At 35.7% G+C, this 20,567-nt stretch overlaps 1 protein-coding gene across 2 annotated transcripts in view; it reads left to right on the plus strand.

The window, feature by feature from the left end:
* The window catches only part of NECTIN3 (nectin cell adhesion molecule 3), a 73,019-nt gene that overhangs the window by 33,831 nt on the left and 18,621 nt on the right, over positions 1-20,567 (plus strand). The window contains exons 3-6 of one of the 2 annotated variants that reach the window (XM_075168982.1): positions 3,683-3,979; positions 5,836-5,953; positions 8,860-9,011; positions 17,707-18,646. In XM_075168982.1, coding sequence (XP_075025083.1) covers positions 3,683-3,979; positions 5,836-5,953; positions 8,860-9,011; positions 17,707-18,299 — 1,160 coding nt within the window. In that variant the 3' untranslated portion in view covers positions 18,300-18,646. Of the gene's footprint in view, positions 1-3,682; positions 3,980-5,835; positions 5,954-8,859; positions 9,012-17,706; positions 18,647-20,567 lie in introns of those variants that run through there. The other variant, XM_075168990.1, reaches the window with a different exon arrangement.

A 20,567-nucleotide genomic window follows, 5' to 3' on the forward strand; every position in this document is an offset into this window, starting at 1 on the left:
TCTGGACACGCTCCAGCACCTCCATGTCCTTCTTGTAGTGAGGGGCCCAAAACTGAATACAGGATTCAAGGTGCGGCCTCACCAGTGCCGAGTACAGGGGCATGATCACCTCCCTGCTCCTGCTGGCCACACTATTCCTAATACAGGAAAATATAATACATGCTGTAATATTGCTTTGGCTTTGTGCGACTATTCTTCTCTGAAGATATATGAATGACATGATCCATACACGTCTTTTGATACACTGACTGAATGGACAGAGGTTACCTATTCTGTTGATTATTTAAAGGGGTTGGGGGAAATGGCCACTGCCCTTGAACTCTTAAGTTATGGAAGCAGGTCCCTTCTGCTTTTGGATCTTTGTGGGATTGGTGGCTTCCTTTACCAAACTAAGCGTTGTCCCCACCATCTTTTTCATTTGACCTGGAGGGAACATAATGTTCCTACTGAATGGGTGAAGCAGCCTCTCTAATGCTCTCCCAACCTCCTTCATGGGTCCCCCACCATGACCACCACTGTGAGCAATGAAAGTCTGTAGGGCACACTTCAGTATGATTTATGAATGGTCCTGGGACAAAAGAGGACTGCTACAAGAGTCTGTATATAGAAGTTATACTTTCCAAAAAAAAAAAAACCACCACAAAAAAAAACCTCCAAACTGCAGACTTTGGGTAATCTTTTTTCCAAGCTGAAAACCAGTAAAACTGTTTCTCCTTGTGAGAGATGAGATGCCAATGGCCCCTTGTAATTAGGGATTCATTCACAAGATATTTATCTTAATCCATAGGTGAAACAGCTAGAAAGGCTGTAGAACGAGTAACTGGGTTTCTGCTGGTTTTGCTTCAGTTGCTGGGACAAAGTAATCCTGAAGGATAGACTATAGAAATAAGTATCGTAACAGCAGTTGCTTTCCACTTTTTAGTATGTAGCTGTTTGGTTATCTTGTAGTTGGTGTGTTGTCTGAGAATCATGATTTATGGGAAGATGTGACAGTAGAAGCCTAACCATTTGTGAAGTATAAAAAAACTAAAGCACCAAAACACATTGGACTGGGAATAAGTATATTTTATCAAGTCGAGTAGTTTTGAATAGTTCAACTTTATGTCTTTCTGACAAGTGTAAAACCAAGAATTACTCAATGAACTGAAACTGGCCAATCTTACAAATTTCAGATATCACTGGAGAAAGCAAAGTATACTTTTTTCCTAATAATGATAATCTTAGGAGAAATTAGGCTTTTTAAACTAGTCTATATCCTGTTTTCTGGCTACTATCACTTAATACTTGAAGATTTTTTTTTCTAAAAGCAGAGTAAGTGAAGCAGCATACTGAGTAGTCTGCTTTGGGTCTGGAGATCTCTGCTACCTTAGTTAAGATGTCTTGTTGACCTATATATACCGTTACAAAGGGGTAGAGGAAAAATTCTGGAGTTGTGTACTCATTTATTTTTGAGGAAGATTCAAAGAATAGAATATATGAAACTTTATTTCCAGCTGAAATGATTTGGGGCTATAACTTCTGGCATGAAAAGCTAAGGATAGCTGCTAATTTAATTGATTTCTCTGTGATGGTGATCTTAGGCAGGGAGGATACAGCAAAAATTAGTATCTTTATGCTTGTAAGACACTAAATGTAAGTTTGGGTGTTTACTTCTGCATTTCAGTAATAGTACAGAAGCTATTGAAAAGGTTATTACTAGTGATTTGGCAGGAACAAGGTGGTAATGTTTGTGTTGAATCAGGGAAACCAAATTGTGGGTCAAATAACAAAGCTATACAATGTCAAGTTCTCCATGCTAGGTTTTAAAGTCTTTTTTCAGATGATAGAAGGCTTCATATGTACATCAGTTCAAATATCCAAGCTTATTGCAGAAAGCTTCAGTTGTTGCTAGTGTTAGAGAGCAGGGAATCAAATTTTGAAAGAAGCTCTGTTGGAAATGCTTCAGATCTAGAAGAGTGAATATAGGACTTGGCTGAAAAACCCTGCTGTTGGTTTATTTACAGTAGGATCACTAATAAATTGCAGAGGATAGGCATTCAGAGAAACAAAGTAGAAAATAATCCACTCTAAATATCTGCCCAAACAAACAACCTTTAATCTGGTAATGAGATATATTCTTTAAGCACTTGATATACTTTAAGCATAGAACAGAAAACACATATTTTTATAAGGTTATCCGTATAGTACTTGCCTTTCCTTTTAGTCTAGTTGAACAAATAATAAACCACCTTATTCAGACACTGAGCAGTGTTAGACTGAGCAGAAAAAAAAATCAAAAACTGATTCCGGCAGTGAATTCACTCAAACTGAAAATACTTGTTACTTATTTACCTCTTGAAAGTATAGATAGCTGGAGAGGTACCTGGCCAGGTACTGTGAACTCTGCTCTATTTCATTTTAAGGTATGTGGGTCAGCTTCAGCTTCTTGGAAAGAAATTCTGTGAACTAAACTTTTTTCTTATAGGATACTGAAAGGCACAGAAGTTTCAAGAGTTGTCTCTGCTTTGTGATTAGTTAGGGCTGGTCCACTGAGGTTGATTCTGAAGCATTATGGTATGTAGTGATGACTTCACTTCAGAGGACTCCGATAGCCTCATTAGATCAAAAGACATGGATTATATAATAGGCTAGTACGCTACTGGGAAATGTGAATCTTCCAGTATTGATGATAGGAACGGGCCATCCTAGAAAGCAAAACCTTGGTTTGTATCTGAAGCACCAGATGGTATTTTTGATTTAAGCTGCAACTGGTGGATGGCTTGTACAGGGCTGAAACAGGCTTCTTAAGAAGGAAGGTTTTTTTTAAAAGCTTTTCAGTCTATGGCCCTCAGCAGTAGACTTGTACATCAGGAACTCAAGCTCCTTTTAGAAGGAAATGTGTTCTCTAAGCCTCTAAAATTTCGAGGTGAGCGGTGGGTTTACAAGGAGGTCAGATCCTTCCACTTGTGGATTTCTTGAGTCTCAGACATAGTATTGAGTTGAAATTTTTTACTTCTATAAGTGATGGCCATCTATATATAGACAGGATTTTATTTGTATAAAAACATATACAAGATACATAAAAAAGTATGTATATTAGCTATATTTGTGTGTACATATTAGATTTTATATATAATGTATGTGTATAATAAAAACAGGTTTTTGGAGGTTAACTATCCTTTTCAGCGTGGACTCAATTTATATTGTACTGATCAACAGCAGCTTAAACTTCTAATGTTGGGTGTTAAAACACTGAATTAAGTAACTTTGAAGTGACACAAACTGACAGTATAGATTATTACTTTAAGTATAACGCTTGAAAGTGCAGCAGAATCCAAGCCTTTTTTTAAAAATCGGAGTGTAGTTTCAACCTAATATCTTAAGCTGTTTGTTGTCAGACACTGCAATTGGAGCACTGTAGTTGGCGTTTTGAATCTAACCACTTTGGAATTCCCTTTCAATGCATTAAAAGCAGTGAATAAGCAACATTCACCTTTGTCCACTCATTAAAGTTTAACAGTATCAGCAGGCCAAAGCTTTGTAGAACTGTCATCTCTGATATATGACATGATCTTATTTCTAGGATATTTGATTAGCACGGGCTTTTGCAAATGGATTATATCTTGTCTAACTCTTTTACATAGCAACAGTTTGAAAGATGTGGAGTCTCTCTTGTTTAAATTTACTTTTTCCTCCTCCCTAGTTGAACCTGTTGTGAGCTTAACAAAAGGACCAAACCCTCTAATAGATGGTGCAAATCGGACAATAGCAGCCACTTGTACAGCAGCCACTGGAAAACCTGCTGCAGAGATTGACTGGGAAGGAGGTCTTGGTGAAATGGAATCCAGCTCTACTTTGTTTCCAAATGAAACTGTGACGGTTGTAAGTCAGTATATGATTGTCCCTACACGATTTGCAAGAGGAAGACATATAACTTGTATTGTGAGGCACCCTGCCTTGGAAAAGGAGATAAGATACCCTCATGTGTTGGACATACAGTGTAAGTATTCTGTAAGGTAGTTACTACTTGGTATATATCCTATAACCACCCTCTTTATCAGTGTATACCTTCCACAGGAAGGAGATGAGCACTTACTGCTTCAGGAGAAAAAGGGAAATTAAAACTGTAGAAAAGCATGTGATAAGAGGTAGGTCAGGCAGGAGTAGAAACCTAGGGTCTCTGTATTAAAAAAAAAAACTAGTCACAAAACTACAATACCGTTATGTTTCTACCATTTGCTTTGGATATTGGCTCATGGGTAAACATTATCTGTGTTTATGTTTAACATTGAAAAGATTACAGACAAAATAACAAACTCAGTTAATCTGTAAACTGTTTATAGTGCCTTATAATTTCAGCAGTATTAAAAACGAATTCTAATGAAGATTCATGTTTGAGATGACAAGTTGAAAGTAGGTCTTATGAGGGTCAGTAAGTTATTTTCAAATTACTCACTAAGCTTTTTCCACTCTAATTTGCATGAGGAAACAAGAACATAATACATACATTCCTAACATTTGTTATTCAGCTTCAGGTTGCTCATGTAATTCAAACCTGTAGTAGGCTTGTTTAACAAATTTGTGGCTTTAAAACTCATGAATACAAAGTGAGATGGCTTACAACGCTGCTTAGCTAAAACCAGTTAAGAAAAATAAGCTTTAGGCATGTGATCCATTTTTTGTTAGACAATGCATACGTGATGAGCTATTTTCAAGTTCTTCTTTTGATATCCTGTCTCAGCTGTGTGCTGCTTTAAAGTTCCTAAATAATAGAAATCTGTCAATTCAATCAGAAGAAGTGTAGTGGCTGGAAAATGTAAACTTTGCTATTTTGGTTTGACTAGAATCTCTTGTGGGTTTGTTTTTGTCCTGTTTGGTAGAGTCTCACCTATTTGGGCATAAAATAGTGATTAGTACTGGTTTATTTTGTCAACGTTGAAATGAAGTTTTAGATTAAAGTGCCATTGATACAGAAATGGAAGTAAACATGATTTGTTCCCATTATTGTCTCAAACAATGAATAAGAGAATGAAGTTCTGTATTTAAAGTGAAATGAGGGGGCAAGTTGGTCTTAAACTTGCTTTTATCTGAAATTAGTGCTAAGGCATGTTTCAGAACTTCTGACAAAATTGTATAGTAAAACAACACAGCAGAAAGTGAGAAGCAGAGAGTTTATGTCTGTGTTCTCTAGTTTTCCTTCAGTCTTCCTTTATGCTTACAGCTTTTGCAATGACTCCTCCATCTCTGCTGTAGGAGCTTATACCAAATCATACTGGTTCTTCTGTTCTCCGGGTTCTGAATATTTCAGCTGAGTCTCTCTGGCTTATCTGAAGTAGCCTCCTAGCTTTTTAGAGCCATAACAACATAATTCTACATTATGGATGCCAGTGGGTAACTGTTAACCTTTTTAACTGGCATCTGTGAACTTTTTGATGATTTCCTAATTACCTGGCTTCTCAAAATGCTGTTTCTGATCTTTCGCAGGATCTTGTTAGTGAGAAGTAGCTCTAAATTACCATTACTCGCTTCCAAAAAACATTAAACTGATTCTTTTCTTCTGAAGTCCTTTCACTTCACTAAAGTGCTGTATGTGTGCTGAAAACACACAGTGGGACAGTTGCACACAGGAACAACTTACTGTTCCTGATCTAATCAACTGCTGCATATTATGCTGTAGCTTGGAACTGTATTGGTGTTCTCTGTGCGTTTTGTTGTTGGTGGTTTTTAAAATAAAAAAAAAAAGAAAACAAAACACAACCAAAAAACACCTTCTGCTCCACTGAGCTGACCTTTACACACAGTTAGTGTTTAAAGAAAATACTGTGATTGTTGATAGGTTAAATCTTTTTTTGTCAGATGCCCCAGAAGTTTCAGTAACTGGCTATGATGGAAACTGGTTCATTGGAAGAGAGAACGTTCAGCTCAGATGTAATGCTGATGCAAATCCATTACCTATGGAATTTATGTGGACCAGGTAACTATTTGTAAAAAGGGGCTTGCCACATGATTAAAGTGGTATAATCTCTTAGCTTACAGTAAACACCTGTTTTGAAAATTATCCAGCCTTTTAAAAGGAGGATACAAGATGTGTGAATGTATGAATATGGGTGAGTGGATATCTTGTAAATTTACAGGCCTGAACAGTTTGTCATTACTCTCAGGATAAAATCTTTTGTAGTTACTTATTAAAGTAGACTAAACTGTGCATGTTGCAGTATATAGAGCAAAGCCCAATAAATCTAGTAGGGATCCAACTATTATTTCGTTAGTTCTGTTTTATTATTACTTAAAGTAGATTGTAAACACTTGAACAGACTTTTCAGTATCTGCATTTTAAAATCTGGAAATTACAGCTGAGATGACAAATACGGCTTACTGAATTATAGAACTTGTCATGTTTTTCAAAAGTGCTCAAGTAGTTGCCAAGATAGATAAATGCGCTGTTTTGCATAGTGATGGAAACTAGGTCTTGAACATTTTCTCTAGTAAAAAATAAAAAATAAAAATTTCTTACATAACAGCCGCATTTCATGAATATATGGATTAGGTGGGCCCTACTCTGAAATTTACTGCTTTGCTTTTGCAGCCATGGATGTACTTTGGGCAAGAGACAGAGGAAGACAGTAAAAGCAAGCATAGATCCAAAATCTGTCCTGTGAAGACAAAAAAAAAATTAAATAAACCCAGCTATTTTAAATTTACTTGTTGCTTGTAGAAACAAAGGAAATAACTTTCCTAAGGACAGTGTAAATTTATGTGTAGCTATGTTAGAGTGCTTCTGTTGGTAAAATCACAGGAATATTTACTCATGTGAAGCAGTAATCCATTTCCCTACCTTCTCAATGGTAGATATAATTGAGCATATAGGAGCAGTAGTCATAATGTGGTTTGAAAATGTTGTATTGATAAGTTCGGAATTGCTTGATGGCAGTTTCACAGGTAAACAGAACATTGCTATAAATATCTCAATCCTTAAAGCAGCCATTGAAATCGTAAGTCAGTATTGCAGCTAACTCTAGTCAGAATGGCATGGCTACACTAAAGTAGGTTTAGTAAAATGTATGCCTCAGTAAAATGTATGCTTTACCTATGTGCTATAATAGGCTGCCATCCCCATCCCATGCTTAACTCAAATTCAGTGTGATAAGAGATTTCAACACACAAAAATTCTTATGTTTAAAAAGCATGCCAGGCTCTTAACAGCAGTACCGCTTGTTTCCTTACATGAACTGGGTTCTCAGTTGTCTGATTTGATTTTGAGATGTGTGTAAGAACTAATCAATACAACCTCTGTTTCCAATTCCAGAAGAAATATACACAACCCTTTAAAGCACTTCAACCTTTAGAGGTCACTTTCAAACTTCCTAAGGTTAAAACTGAACCAACTTTTACAAGAAAAGCTTGATTTTTCTGGAATAAAACTAGTGTACCTTTTCATTTGAGCAACAGCAAAACCCATCCAAGAAGCTGTAATACTGGTGAATGAGGAACTTCGGGGGGGGGGGAAATTGTATGCAAAAGAAGAATAGATTGAGTGTTTAAGGAAGTGGAAACTAGCTGTATTGAAATTGTCTGCTATCTTACTGGTTTCAAATTATAATAGCTTCTAGAACTACCACACCAAAAAATCTTTATCCCTTGAAAGCAAAGGTGACATTGTATTTGCTAAGATAGTAATATTTTCATGGTCAATAATATTTTAAAATGTTGCACATATGAGAACTTTATTAGAATAGAGCTTTCAAACCAATGGACTATTTTATAATGGTTTTTGAAATACTTCTGGTACTATGAATTATGAAGTACATGCTTAATTATTTTAATCAACTTTATATGGCGGAAGCAATTCTGGGCAATAATCATTGTCAGCAAAGCAATGGGAATGTTGTCTTGAACCTACATTTGTTGGAGATCACGTTTACTGTTAACTGTGGGGTTTTTTTTCTGTTTGAGTACCTATTTTAAAGTGTCAGGGGTGGCTTTTTTGTTTGATACTACTTATAAAATCATACTTGCTAAATGCTTCCAAGATAGTGAGACTTGGTGATCATGTTTGTATATTGACTTAGTCCTGCTTAGGTGTTAATAGATACTTAGATAAAAGCAAAATGGGATGCAATGGCATGAAATTACACAGGTGTTTAATGGGCAGTTGGCAGCTCTGTTAAAATAGTTCCAGTGCCTCTGCCTTTTCCCCTTTCTCTGTTGTGCTTACACAGTTGTTACTGCAAATACATGCAGAATGCTACAAGGAAATGATAGATTTGGAAAAGGCAGTTGATTAGAAATAATTTCTTTAACCAGTTATTTCCCCAAATGTATCACCAACCACCAAATTGAGTTTCAGTGCTGTAATTTAGATGGAAAAGTGATAGGGAATGAGAAAAGGCAGGTTGAGAGGGAAGAAATTTCTTGAGCTCTTGCTCAGAAATCCTATTCCAAATGTCCTGTAAGTTAAGTGTGTACTGACAGAAATATTTATTGTGATAGCTCGACTGGATGGAAAAGAACAGGCAAATAATCCTGACAGCAGTATAAGCGCATCTTAATTTGACTGTTAGTTTTTAGAGCTTGAGTTAGATTGTTCCTCTGACTTAACTTTTGAGATAATATTTTCTTAGTTGTAGTAGTTTTCTTAGTTTGTAGACAGCTCGCTAGTGCCAGCAGACTTGACATTTAAAGGACTTAGCACAGAAATTAAAATACTAAATGTTCAGGTGGACACTGAGACTATCCAGTAAAAGAGATTGAGACATTGAGAATGTCAGAACATAGTGAAAAGTTCACTTTCTAGACTATTGCAATTATTTTAAACTAGTTATATTTAGACTTCAGTCTTAAAGGTTCACAGTTGAAATATAATTAACTGTTTTGTTTTAGGTTGGATGGACAATGGCCTGAAGGATTGCTGTCTGTCAACAATACCCTGCAGTTCAGCACCCCATTGACTTACAACTACACTGGGACTTACATCTGTAAGGTGACTAACTCCCTTGGTCAGAGAAGTGATCAGAAGACTATCTACATATTGGGTAAGTTTTACTTCTCAGCAAAGACAGTATGTTGACTCGGAATTTTTTTTGGTCAGTGGTTGAAATAGCAAACTGAAGAGCCAGTTGATGCATAAAATATTTATGCCCCTTAATTGTGTGAAAAGCTATTGATAGTATGGATTGTGAGAGCTACAGGAGAACTTGGGATTAAACTGACTTCTCAATAACAGCAACATACAGTGGAAATTCTTAAGGTTGAGGTAATTCCCATAGTGCTTCTGAGTTTATTACTTTCTCCTGTTAGGTGAACTTTGTTTTTTTCCAGTGTTAACCTGCATTTTGGCAAGACATACTGACTGCAATAAACAGTACCTTGTCTGTAATGAATTGAAAAAACAGATGTTAGTGGGAGGGGAACAACTACATTTAGAAAAGTCAAAGATGCTCTTTAAGGAAGTTAGGATTATGTTCTGAATGTGTGTATTGTACTCCAGTTACTCGTTGTCTCCTTTTCTCGGGATGCAGATATCCAGTAATCATAAAGTTAAGTATCTCCTGCAGAACTCCTGCTGATCTATTTAGTATGATACAGCAAATTTGTGTGTCTGTTTAGCACCACTGCTGTTGGAAAACATCCTCGTACCTATTAACACAATGTAAGTGATGTTTTACTATGACACCTTCTTTGTGAAAGAATAGCATGACTTAGGCTATATGTGAATAGTGCTGTACAAGTGTGAAAAAGCTCTCCAGATTTTCATAATGGATTAGCTAAATTAGCTAATACCTAGCTTGATCAATAAGTGCTAATATATTACCATTTTTTTAAGGAAAATAATACAGACATGAAAATTAAAACTTCATTCTGTTGTATGATGTTGCTGCTCTTCAGAAAGTTCTTGACATTAGTTATTCCACAATGTGAATTACGTGTCAGAATGCATGTTGGCCAGTACAGGATACAAACATAGATGACTTCTTGATAAGAACTTAAAACTAATAATGAACACTTAAGGGTTGAGATGAGAATGAAAACTTAAGACTAAAACTGAAGGTACAGGATGTTTGAAGCCACATCTGTCACAATTCATATTTGATATTTATCTGCATCTTTAGAACAAAGGATGGCGTTTTAGTCAGACCGACATAACTACACTGCAGGCCATTGTGGAAAACTAGTAAGTTCTAATTAACTGACTAGTTAATGAGCTAGTTAACTGGAAACTTCTAAATAGTTTGAGACAGTGGAATTATTTGTAAACAACTTAACGGTCTTTTAATAGCTAGAATTTTATATAATTTAAGTGCTGCAAATTAATATGAAGGTCACTTCTGTGAGAAGTTACTTTTGGATGCTTGGTTCTAATGCTTCCTTATAGAGAAGAACTCATGGCTGTGTAACAGTCTCAAAACAATTATGAAGACTGTCACATTATAAGAAGTATCAAGTCAAAAAAATTAGAATATCATCATTAAATAGGATGAAATATTCTCCTGGAATGTAACATTCAAATACAGTTACTCAGGAAATAACAATATGGTTTATAGCTCTGTTCACAGGCCTTTTCTAACTGTAAGGAGGGGGGAAGTTTTTTCAAGTCCACCACTTTTCAAGTTGTCAGTTCTATAAATATGATCTGCTGTAAGTAGAACTCTTGCTTTTTACCATGACTGTCATACATGAAAATATAAGGCTATCATTCAAATTATGTTTGCCACTAACAGACTAAAATGGCCTAACTCTGAAATCTTATATGATGTTTCCTAAAATGAATCAAGTTTTTGAAAAAGCGTAATAGAAATACATGCTAGTTGAGCTGTGGTGATGGCTTATGTTCTAGCCTATTGCAAATGCAACATAACTTAAACTAGCTTACTGCAGAGATAATTAAGCTGCAGTAGTTGGTCTTTGGTGTGGACTGATGGATACTGTTCACATGTGTGCTGCTTTTCAACTTTGTTCAGCAACTTTGTTTTGCTGTAGTAACTTTATTGCAAATAGCAAAACTTAGCTGTTTTTAGGGAATGCCAAAACTGAACCTCAGCCAGCTGGAGATCATAGAGGGTCATGGTTCTACAAGTTACGTGCGCCAGTAAAAACAAATACTTTAGTTCAGATTAAATTAATTTCAGGTTTTAAAAACTTCATGTTAATCTTGGAGTGTGTAGTGTGACCAACATCTAAGAAAATACAGATGATTTTTAGGCAACTTAGAATAAATTTGGTGCCACATCACTGCAACTAATGTTCAGGCAAGTCATACACATCAGTTTAATGCTGAGACAAGCATCCAGCACTCTGCTCTAGATACTTTAGAAAAGATTGTACCAAACTGATTAAAAGCACTGTTTTTAACTTTTAGTGTATAGGAGACTTGATTAAAATGAGAGAGGTGAGGCAATCATAAAGTATTGCACCTGTATTGTTTTCAGAAATTAATATTAAGCACACTTTATTGTAACTCTAAGAATAACGTTTCAGTGTGACTGGCTCTTTAAATAACTGAAATGCCCTTAAAATGATGCAGGATGGGTAAGTGACTATGAAATAGCATAAAAGTCCATTTAAATAATAATCATTCAGATTACTCTACAGAGGGAACATAGACACTGATGTCGGGAGTACAGAAAATAAGACTGAAGTAGTAAACTTGAAGTCAAACTGCTTACCACCTTAATATTTGACTTAACCGAGCAGATATTATCTAGTAATGGTGAACATGGCACTGCTGTAATGTAGAACAATCATTTAATTAGCTTATTTTTCTATCTTAGCTGTCTTCCACTGTATAAAACTTGGCAAAAACAAAGTGAAACTTTGAAGCTAGCAGACAAAGCTGTATGATCACGCCATCTTTCAAATTTTAATTATGAAGCTGTCAAAAAGGATTCACGACGTTAATGTTTCTGAACAGTCATGATGCTGGTAGTTGTAAAGCTTTTTAACTGCTAGAAAAAATAACCATTAAGCTGAAATGTATTGTAAGATTGGAACATAAGCTGAGCAAAAAATGCTTTTGGTCTTAATATGCATTGTTAAAAAATAAAGCTGTATTTTTAATAAATTTTGTTGTGCTCCTAACCTTTATGTTAATACTCTTGAAGTGGAATAGGGAAGTTTATAAGAGAAGTAGTTGACAAGGGACTAAATGATAAGTTTACTAGCCTTTAGTTACAGGATATGATATATCTTTATATAGCTAGGGAAATACTAAAATGGTGTTTGAAGCTAGAGACTTTTTTAATATTGGTTTTAAGGCACAGATATCTTCACTATTTCTTACTTGTTCAGTGATGTAAAGTTAAACTTGGTTTGTATAGTTGTCCAGCAAAAGCAGGTCATGCTCCTCATGGAGTTCAGAGGTGATCAAGTAGTGTTGAAGTTCCTGACTTAGTCCTACGGCAACAGGTTTTTCAAAGCAAGCTGTCAGCTTGAAATGTAAAGCACTTCTTGTAATATAGATTTCCTCGGGTTTTTTTACACAAGGAACTGAACTTTATTTTCTTGGCTCTGTGTTCCCTTGCTTTCATACTGTTTACTGAGGTTTCCCCTTCCTCCATTTGCAAGAGAGAGGTGACCTGCGAGACTCGCATTCAGATAAGAACTTATTTGCTTCCTCTCATCCTTTCAAGTGACTGCCTTTGGAAGAGACTACTCTTCGTTAAAAGTAAAGCCAGCTTTTGATAGCCAGCAATCCTAGCAATCCTAGGAAGATGTGACTTGTAAGTACAGAGTCACCTTCTTGTAGAGTGGATGTTGTCAGGGTTAACATAGAGGCTGATCATTGTTTTTGCTTTTGTTTCTTCATATATAGACCTCTTTTCTGAAAGAGCATTGTCAATACAGACACTCTTGTATTTTCTGAAGTCTGTATTAAAAGGGATATTGATAAACTGCTTTTTTCTGCTATATAGAAAAGGGGGTCCCAGGATATCCTAACTGTTAGCTTGCATGCCTCCTGGTATAGCAGGCTTTGAACTTTCAACATTGTTCCTGAATATTCCTTGCAAGCTTGAGATTATGTTAATGATAACAGTTTTTCTCTCGTGTCTCAAAGAAATGCCACAATGTTCTACCTGGTGTGTGGAAATCCCAGCTAGAAACTGCAGAAGTGCACTGAACTTTGAAAATGGGTGGTTGGCTCTGATAAAAAGCGTCGGTTGCTTTAGGCTGATCTCAATCTTCCTATCTATCATGCTGCCAAAATGGGGGGGAACAAACTGAAAATAATCCTAAGGAAAATGTTTAACTCCAGTGTGGAGGCTGTGTACACAAGACACTTTGTGGGTAGAGGGTTACACAGTGTCCTTACCCACTACTTAACTTTAGAGTGGGAATGGTTAGAAAAACAATGATAAACTTCAAAATCACTTAATCTCAGACATTCAGAAAACCTTCTTTCATGGAAAGGCTACTTTCCCTGCTGTTATAAGGGAGTTGCAACATAAGTTTTTCAGCAGTTGAAAGAAAAGGCTGTTTTTATAATGCCCAGCTACACAAAGTTATAAAGTAGTTTAATTTTTAGGTATTTAGCATCTAAGGGAAATTTAGCAATAACAGCAGGTTAAGAAGCAGAGGTAAATATGTCTCTGCAAACATGTATGTAATACATATACAGGCAGACACTTCCTGCTCCGTAAAATGAGAACTGCAAAGACGGAGATCTTGTAATTTGTGCAAAGCCAACTCACTTGGATTATAAGTAATTGATAGCACGTCCTTGTCTTGCAGAAGGCAAAGTGTGGGTATTGAATCCTGTGGGGTTTGTGTTTTGTTTTTTAAGTGGCGAGAATTAGACTTTATCATGTTTTTTGAAACTAGACCAACTTTGACTGTCTGTATTAATAGACAAAAAGTAGCCAAGGTGCCTTCCCTTCCAAAACTTTGTTTCTGTAATGCTTAAGTGACAAATTTTAGCCAAAGGAGATGTGTTCCAGTATTGAATTTTCTTCCTTATTATACAGCTGGTCACCTTACCCCTAAAATACTTAATAGTGGACTAAATCCAAAATTATTTGTAGTTTAAAAATACTGTGTTTTCTAGCTGATTTTTACAATGATGTGCTTGTTGATACGAAGACAGGACTTAACCTAAGATTTTGAAGCTAATGGTCTGGTTCTAAGGATGATCCATCCATCTCTTTGCCCGTTCATCTTTCTGACACTTGGCTGCTTGTTTGCTTTGAATTCCCACGGAAGCAAAGATGGGTCCTGGATGTTCGAACAAGGGTGTACTGCAGAGGGACTGGGGCGGCGGGAGATGTAGTGTTTGGGGACATGAGACATATCATGTAGTTGGATGTTTCTACTGAACTTGAAGAAACTCATCTGCCCAAGGTAGGTTGTTTGTATTGTAAGAGCTGGGAAACTGTATCAAGAATAGCCATTTAAAGGAAAAGTAAAAATATCAGACTGAAGCTGTTGAAAGTTGGTACCAACTTTCATGGGAAACATCTGGAAAATAGGTAATAGAGGGAAAACTAAGCATAGCATACAAGGACCGTGGTGCTTTGCTTGATAAGATAGTAGAGCTTCCTTTGAAGTAAAGAGAAAATCTTGGTTTTCTTGGTAGAAAACTATCAAAGGTTTTGAAACAAACTAGGAAAATTTGGCTTCTTTTTATGTGTGGAAGGAGCTGATGGATTTACTCTTTCATACCAGAAAATAGATTTTTGCTTTCTTCAGTTATGTCTCCTATCCTATTTTAATGAGAGTGGTAGCTATGTAATAGTAGAAGAAATTTTTTGTGGGTCTTCACTTGTCCTCATCATTATTACAGGGTATATGTAATAAGGATTTGAACAGGGCCCAGAACATAGTAAGAGACAAAAACAGAAATCAAGATGTATTTAACCTAAACCCAAAATTTTTCTATTTCTGCTGCTTTCAGCTCCCTGGCCTGCATATGGATACTTTGATATGTTGTTGTGGTTTGTGCAACAACACAAGCCTACATCAGTGAAAGAGATAAGAGCTGTTAAACATTGGGGCATAAGTAAAATGTTAAAAAAAATAATCGGTAGGAAATTGACGCTTTTGAATAAAGTGCCATTTGAAACAATTAACTTAAAATCAAAATGATGTGCTTAATGTTTTGTGGAAAGCATTAGAACTCAGAAACAGGTATCAGTGATGATGTGAAATGTTATAATTAAACAGCTTGTTGGTATGAAAGAACATAGTCTTTCATACCAACAGACAAGAGTGGTATTTTCTTAACTTGGAGATAGCATTTGAGTTGCAATTTGCAAACAAAATGTTATGGAGTAGAGGTAAGGAACTCTGGCATTCCTGGTCTTAATGTTTTCTATTTGGGAAACTTTCTTGGTGTAGGAAGTAAACACATCAATCTAGTTTTACATTCAGCAAGCTCTGGCTGACATCAGAAGTTAATCTTACATGTTCTTAGTTGTAATTGGCCTTATAAACAAGGAGGGACAATTTTAATTTTGTCGTTCTTCAACAATAAAAGGTACTGACACAAATAGACAGTAGAAGTATTCATGGTTATGTATTCTAGGAATACATATAAACACTGAATTGATACCACATTTGCAATGAATTTAAGATTAATATGTTAACTAGTGCTTGTAGATAATGCAACTGCACAACCTGACAACTGGTGGATGAAACAGAAGTTTTGAAGGAAAAGCTTTTCGTAAAACACTGGTATTATAATATATTATAATAGATAATAGAGTGTAATTGCCACTATGTTTATTTCACATGTGTGATGGTTAAAGTTGCCAGGATCCAAATGCTACATACTTGTGAATGTGTATTTTATATTGTGGATGTGGGGGATGAGACCTAAGACCTCCGTATTAGAGGTAAATAGATGAACAATTACAAAGCCAGTTAAAAAGTATATATAGCCTGGAAGAAGATACTGCTGGTACTGTCTGAAATTGTATTTTAAACTAACAAATCTTGTGTCTAAAGCAAATACATTTTCAAGGAAGAGAGTTTTGAGTTTAACTTCTTGACCTATGAATTTGTGGGACATGGGAACCTTGGTAAACTTGGATTCCTTAATCTCTACTTCTTTGTTAAGTTATTAAACTCACTTTAAATCAGTTTTTACTAAAATCATAATCTGAGTTCTTCCTGTTCATTTTGATAGTGCATCTGCCTTGTTCAGTTTCCTGTCTTCTGTCAAATTAATTTCATTTATGTATAGCTCCCTAACAAATCATCACTTTTACATAGTCAAGTAATATAATTATGTGCTTTGAAAATCTGTGTAAAACTTTACTTATGTCAAGCTTAAAATGTTGCGTTCAGCAGTGAGGTGCAGTCTGAAGTATGATTTGTAGTGATCATGACAAATGTGGCCATTCTGTCTAGTATGAGAGAATTGTATGGCTGTCTTTGAGTAGTAAGATTAAAAGACATATTTATGAATCTTTAAAGTTATGATTTATCAAATAACTGGAAGCTTGACAAATCTCCAGTTCTATCTATTTTACTTTTTGTGGTGGTAAACTTAGGGTGCCTCTGTAATACGGTAGTAGTAGTACCATGAATCTTGCTTATGGGCATTTAACTAAATAACATGACATAATGAGCTACTTGGCTGTCCATGTAATATTCTCTCTAAAAGATTCGAGCTATAATGACATGTTTAGCGTTTGTTGCTTTACTGATTTTAAAGTTACCTTGCATTGGGCAAGGCAAAAAGCCAGTTTTATTCAGTGTGGCACAGAAATGGAGACTGGAGTTGCATTTAACATTGCAATTAACTGGGGTAATTTCAGGAGGCTTTCTCAGTGTCATCAGCCCATCACTTGCAACCTTGTCTTCAATACAGATACATACATCTCCAATAGACCTAAAGAACAAAGGAAAAAGCTGAGTGCTGGAGAAGCTCGGTATCTGTCAATCTCTTGTTTACTTGCATAACCTGACATGCAATCAGTTGATATTTTATATCGAGGAATGAATATGGAAATTTCTTTGTGCCTGAGGGATCAAATTGCTTTTAGGAAGAACGCGTAGATACCATTTTACTTCAAATATTCCAGTTTTTTTTTATTTTAAAATCCTGAAAGCTCCTTGCTCAACATAAGTGTTATTTTGAGATTAATACGTGCCATTTTTAGCCATACTTCTTTCACTAATCCCAAGGTGAAGCTGAGTAAGTTGTATTAATGCAACAAGTGTTTTTGGAGAGAATAGTTAAAAATCAGTAGTTCATATGCTGCTGACTGAGCACACAACTCATAGTTTTTCATTCTTATACTCAGTGCCCTGAACAATTTGTGAAGTGGGAATTTAATGTGGAGTAATTAACTCTGTGGCATAATCAATTAATTTGATCCAGTATTCCTAACTGCTGGCGGGAAAGAGAGGACTGCTTGGGTTTTTCCTAATAGACAGCATTCTTCCATGGGGGAGGTAAATTATGAACTATGAACAGTGAACATCTGAGCAGAAAAGCTGCATCTCCTTACTTTGAGGAGGGCAAGATGTCTACTTAAAGATTATTTTTTTTTAATTTCTCCCCATATTTCCTATCCTGCTGCAGGATGCAAAACCACATGGAATGAAGCTTGTTGAAAGCCTGTGGAAAGTGTAAGACTTCTGTAGTGCCATAAACTTGAGAATGAAAAACTATTCTTGTAGAACATACCCATCAACTTTGCTTTCTTAAAAACCCTTAACTGATTTTAGCTTGCATTGATATTCTGTGCCTTTTCTGTGTCTTGTCTACTTCTTTGCTCTTTCCATTAGATCCTCCTACTACTACCACTCGACTGCCCACGGTTCCCTGGCATCCTTCGACTGATGGCATCACAGGTTTAGCAACAGAACCTAGAATAATAGATTTCCCAACATCAACCTTGCCAGCAATGCAGGAAGACACTTGGGGTACCGTCATCGGTAGTGCGGTGGGTGGGGCTCTCTTCCTCATACTTGTCAGTGTTTTGGTTGGAATTATCTGCTATAGGAGAAGACGGACGTTCCGTGGTGACTACTTTGCTAAGAACTACATTCCACCGTCAGATATGCAAAAAGAGTCTCAAATAGATGTTCTTCAGTCAGATGATGTGGATTCTTACCCTGACAGTATAAAAAAAGAAATAAAGCATCCAATGAACAGCTTAATATCTAAAGATTATTTAGAAGACCCTGAAAAAACAGAGTGGAACAATATAGACAATATTAACAGGTACCAGGAACGTTATGAAAGACCAATGGATTACTATGAAGGTGGAACATTGGGAATGAAGTATATGGGTGGTGAATGTTACGATGACAATGAAGAAGACTTTGTTTCTCACATAGATGGCTCGGTAATATCTCGGAGGGAGTGGTATGTGTAGTAACCACTGAAAGCTAAACGTGTACCTATAGTTAATTTCATTGGCTGATCACTTTCAGATTGTTTATACTTACACAAGAGGAGGAATAAACTTTTTGAAACTGATTTTTTTTTTTGAAGGTTTTTATATTGTGACTTGACAAATGGAAATACTGAATCTGGGGAAAATGTATTTGAGCTGCTTTTTTTTCCCCAATGCTGTACTACTGTTTAAGAAATGAGTTTTAATGCAGAGTGCTTATATTGGTCTATGTCAGAGGTAAAAAAGGCTAAATTAAAGTTGCTATTCAAAATTGTTTAAGAATAAAAAGTGGCTGTCTTGGCTCTCTGATTTAAAAAGAAGTTTACCTAAGGCAATGATCAAATATAATCTTTTGGGTCATTTACTTTGCAGATTAAGTGAATTACTCCAATCTAGATACCATCCATGGTAAACTTAATGCTTCTGTATAGGAAATACTTTACCAATTAAAATGAGTTACAGCAGAATCAAAGCTTTATTTTTAGGTTTTTCTGCACAAATGAATACCTCTTAGCATTTTAATGAGCCTTCTTGTAACTATGTACTTAAAAAAGTCATTGCACTGAAAGTAACTTATGAACAAGATTTTGAGGAGTAACTGTGTAAACAGGTCAAACAACTGTAAACAGGTTGAATGAGATGAAAAATTATTTTTTATAGTCATTGATTTCTAAAGCTTATGCTAGTGTGTGTATATATACATACAGTAAGATATTTTGTTAGGCCTGTAATTGGCAGGATGTCAAAACTCATTAATGAATACAAGGCTCTTTTTGCAAGTACACAGGGTACAATTTGAGAGACCTGTTTTTGAGGCTTTGTGGGAATCTTACCATTGAATTTGAAAGCTGGAGAATTGGACACAACTAGGGGAAAAACTCTAGATTTCTAATCTGGAGGCTAATGTGAATTTTTTTATTTTCCTGGGTGCCAATAAACATTAAGCATGCTAAGAGGTGTCAAAGCATTTGCTAGGATTTTTGTGACCAGAAGTTAAAACAGCGGTTTTACGCTGCTTCTGAATAAGTTACAATGCTTGCTTTGAAGAGGGTAACTAGAATTTCAGGTCATTAGTGGGGAAGTGGACACTTGCATCGCTACTTATAGTGAAAACACACTCTCCGATGGTGCAACTACAGAATCTGTGAAACGGGCGTTTAGATAAATTGTGCAGTCTCTGTACCGCAGTGGATTTGTTTTCCCTGCAAATAATTTATACTGATTTAACAAACATGTTATGTTCTTGTTCTTTGAAATGACATTGTATGTAGGACATCTCGTTTGACATCTGAAGTAGTTCTACTTTGTCTTGAGCAGGTTCACCAAACTAATTCTGCTGATTATGTAGGGAGGAATGAAATAACTTTAGATGAATTACAGAACAATGATGAATTCATGATTAGAATAGTAGATCCTTTTAAGTGCCATTTTTAAGTGTTTAGCTCAAGAAAATGAAGCTGATAAGGCTATTAGTATTTGAAACCTGAAAAGGGAAAAATCTCTGCTACCTTTTAAAATGAAATAGGCTGCATAATTATGGCTGCTTCATGAGCATTCATGCTCATGAATTTCTTTTATGTGCTCATGATCTTTGGTAGCTTACAGCATTTAGAGCTTCACAAAAATAGTTGTATTGAGCATTGTAGACAATACACTGTGATTGCATATGACTGCATGTCTTTAAAAAAGATTAAGACAACAGCTTATTTGAAATTCAAATGGAAAAACATTGCTGAACAACTTAAGTTCATGTTTGGGTTAATGGAGTACTGATACATGATTGACCAAAGTCTCAAGAACAATAGCAAATGATATTGTGTTCATCTGTAGTTTGAGTGCAAACTCAAGGAAAGGAGTTAAATTTCTAGCAGGAGGTTCTGATCAAAATTATTTCTGGAATAAAGAGATCATACCTCTCTTCAAATAAAAAAAAAACTTGATATATCATCTTTAAAAGATGGTGTTACTTGGAAATAAACATAACCATAAACCTGTTCTCCACATGGGATATCTTGCTTTTGTCTCTGTGGATTTTTTTGTTTTGATTTTTAGAAAAAAAAATATATATATATTTAATTCCTATGAGTTAAGAAGTTGAAATGTTTTGGAGTTGAAGTTGATAATAGGGATAGGGCTTATGCGTGTTGCCATGTTTTGTACATTTTGTCTGCTGTAAAAAGAATTGATTGTAAGTACAAATGGTGTTGTGTGAATAAACTTTTTGTTAATGTTCTGGAAAATAGATAG

The sequence above is a fragment of the Calonectris borealis genome, chromosome 1, assembly GCF_964195595.1.
Source record: "Calonectris borealis chromosome 1, bCalBor7.hap1.2, whole genome shotgun sequence".
Classification (NCBI taxonomy): Eukaryota; Metazoa; Chordata; class Aves; order Procellariiformes; family Procellariidae; genus Calonectris; species Calonectris borealis.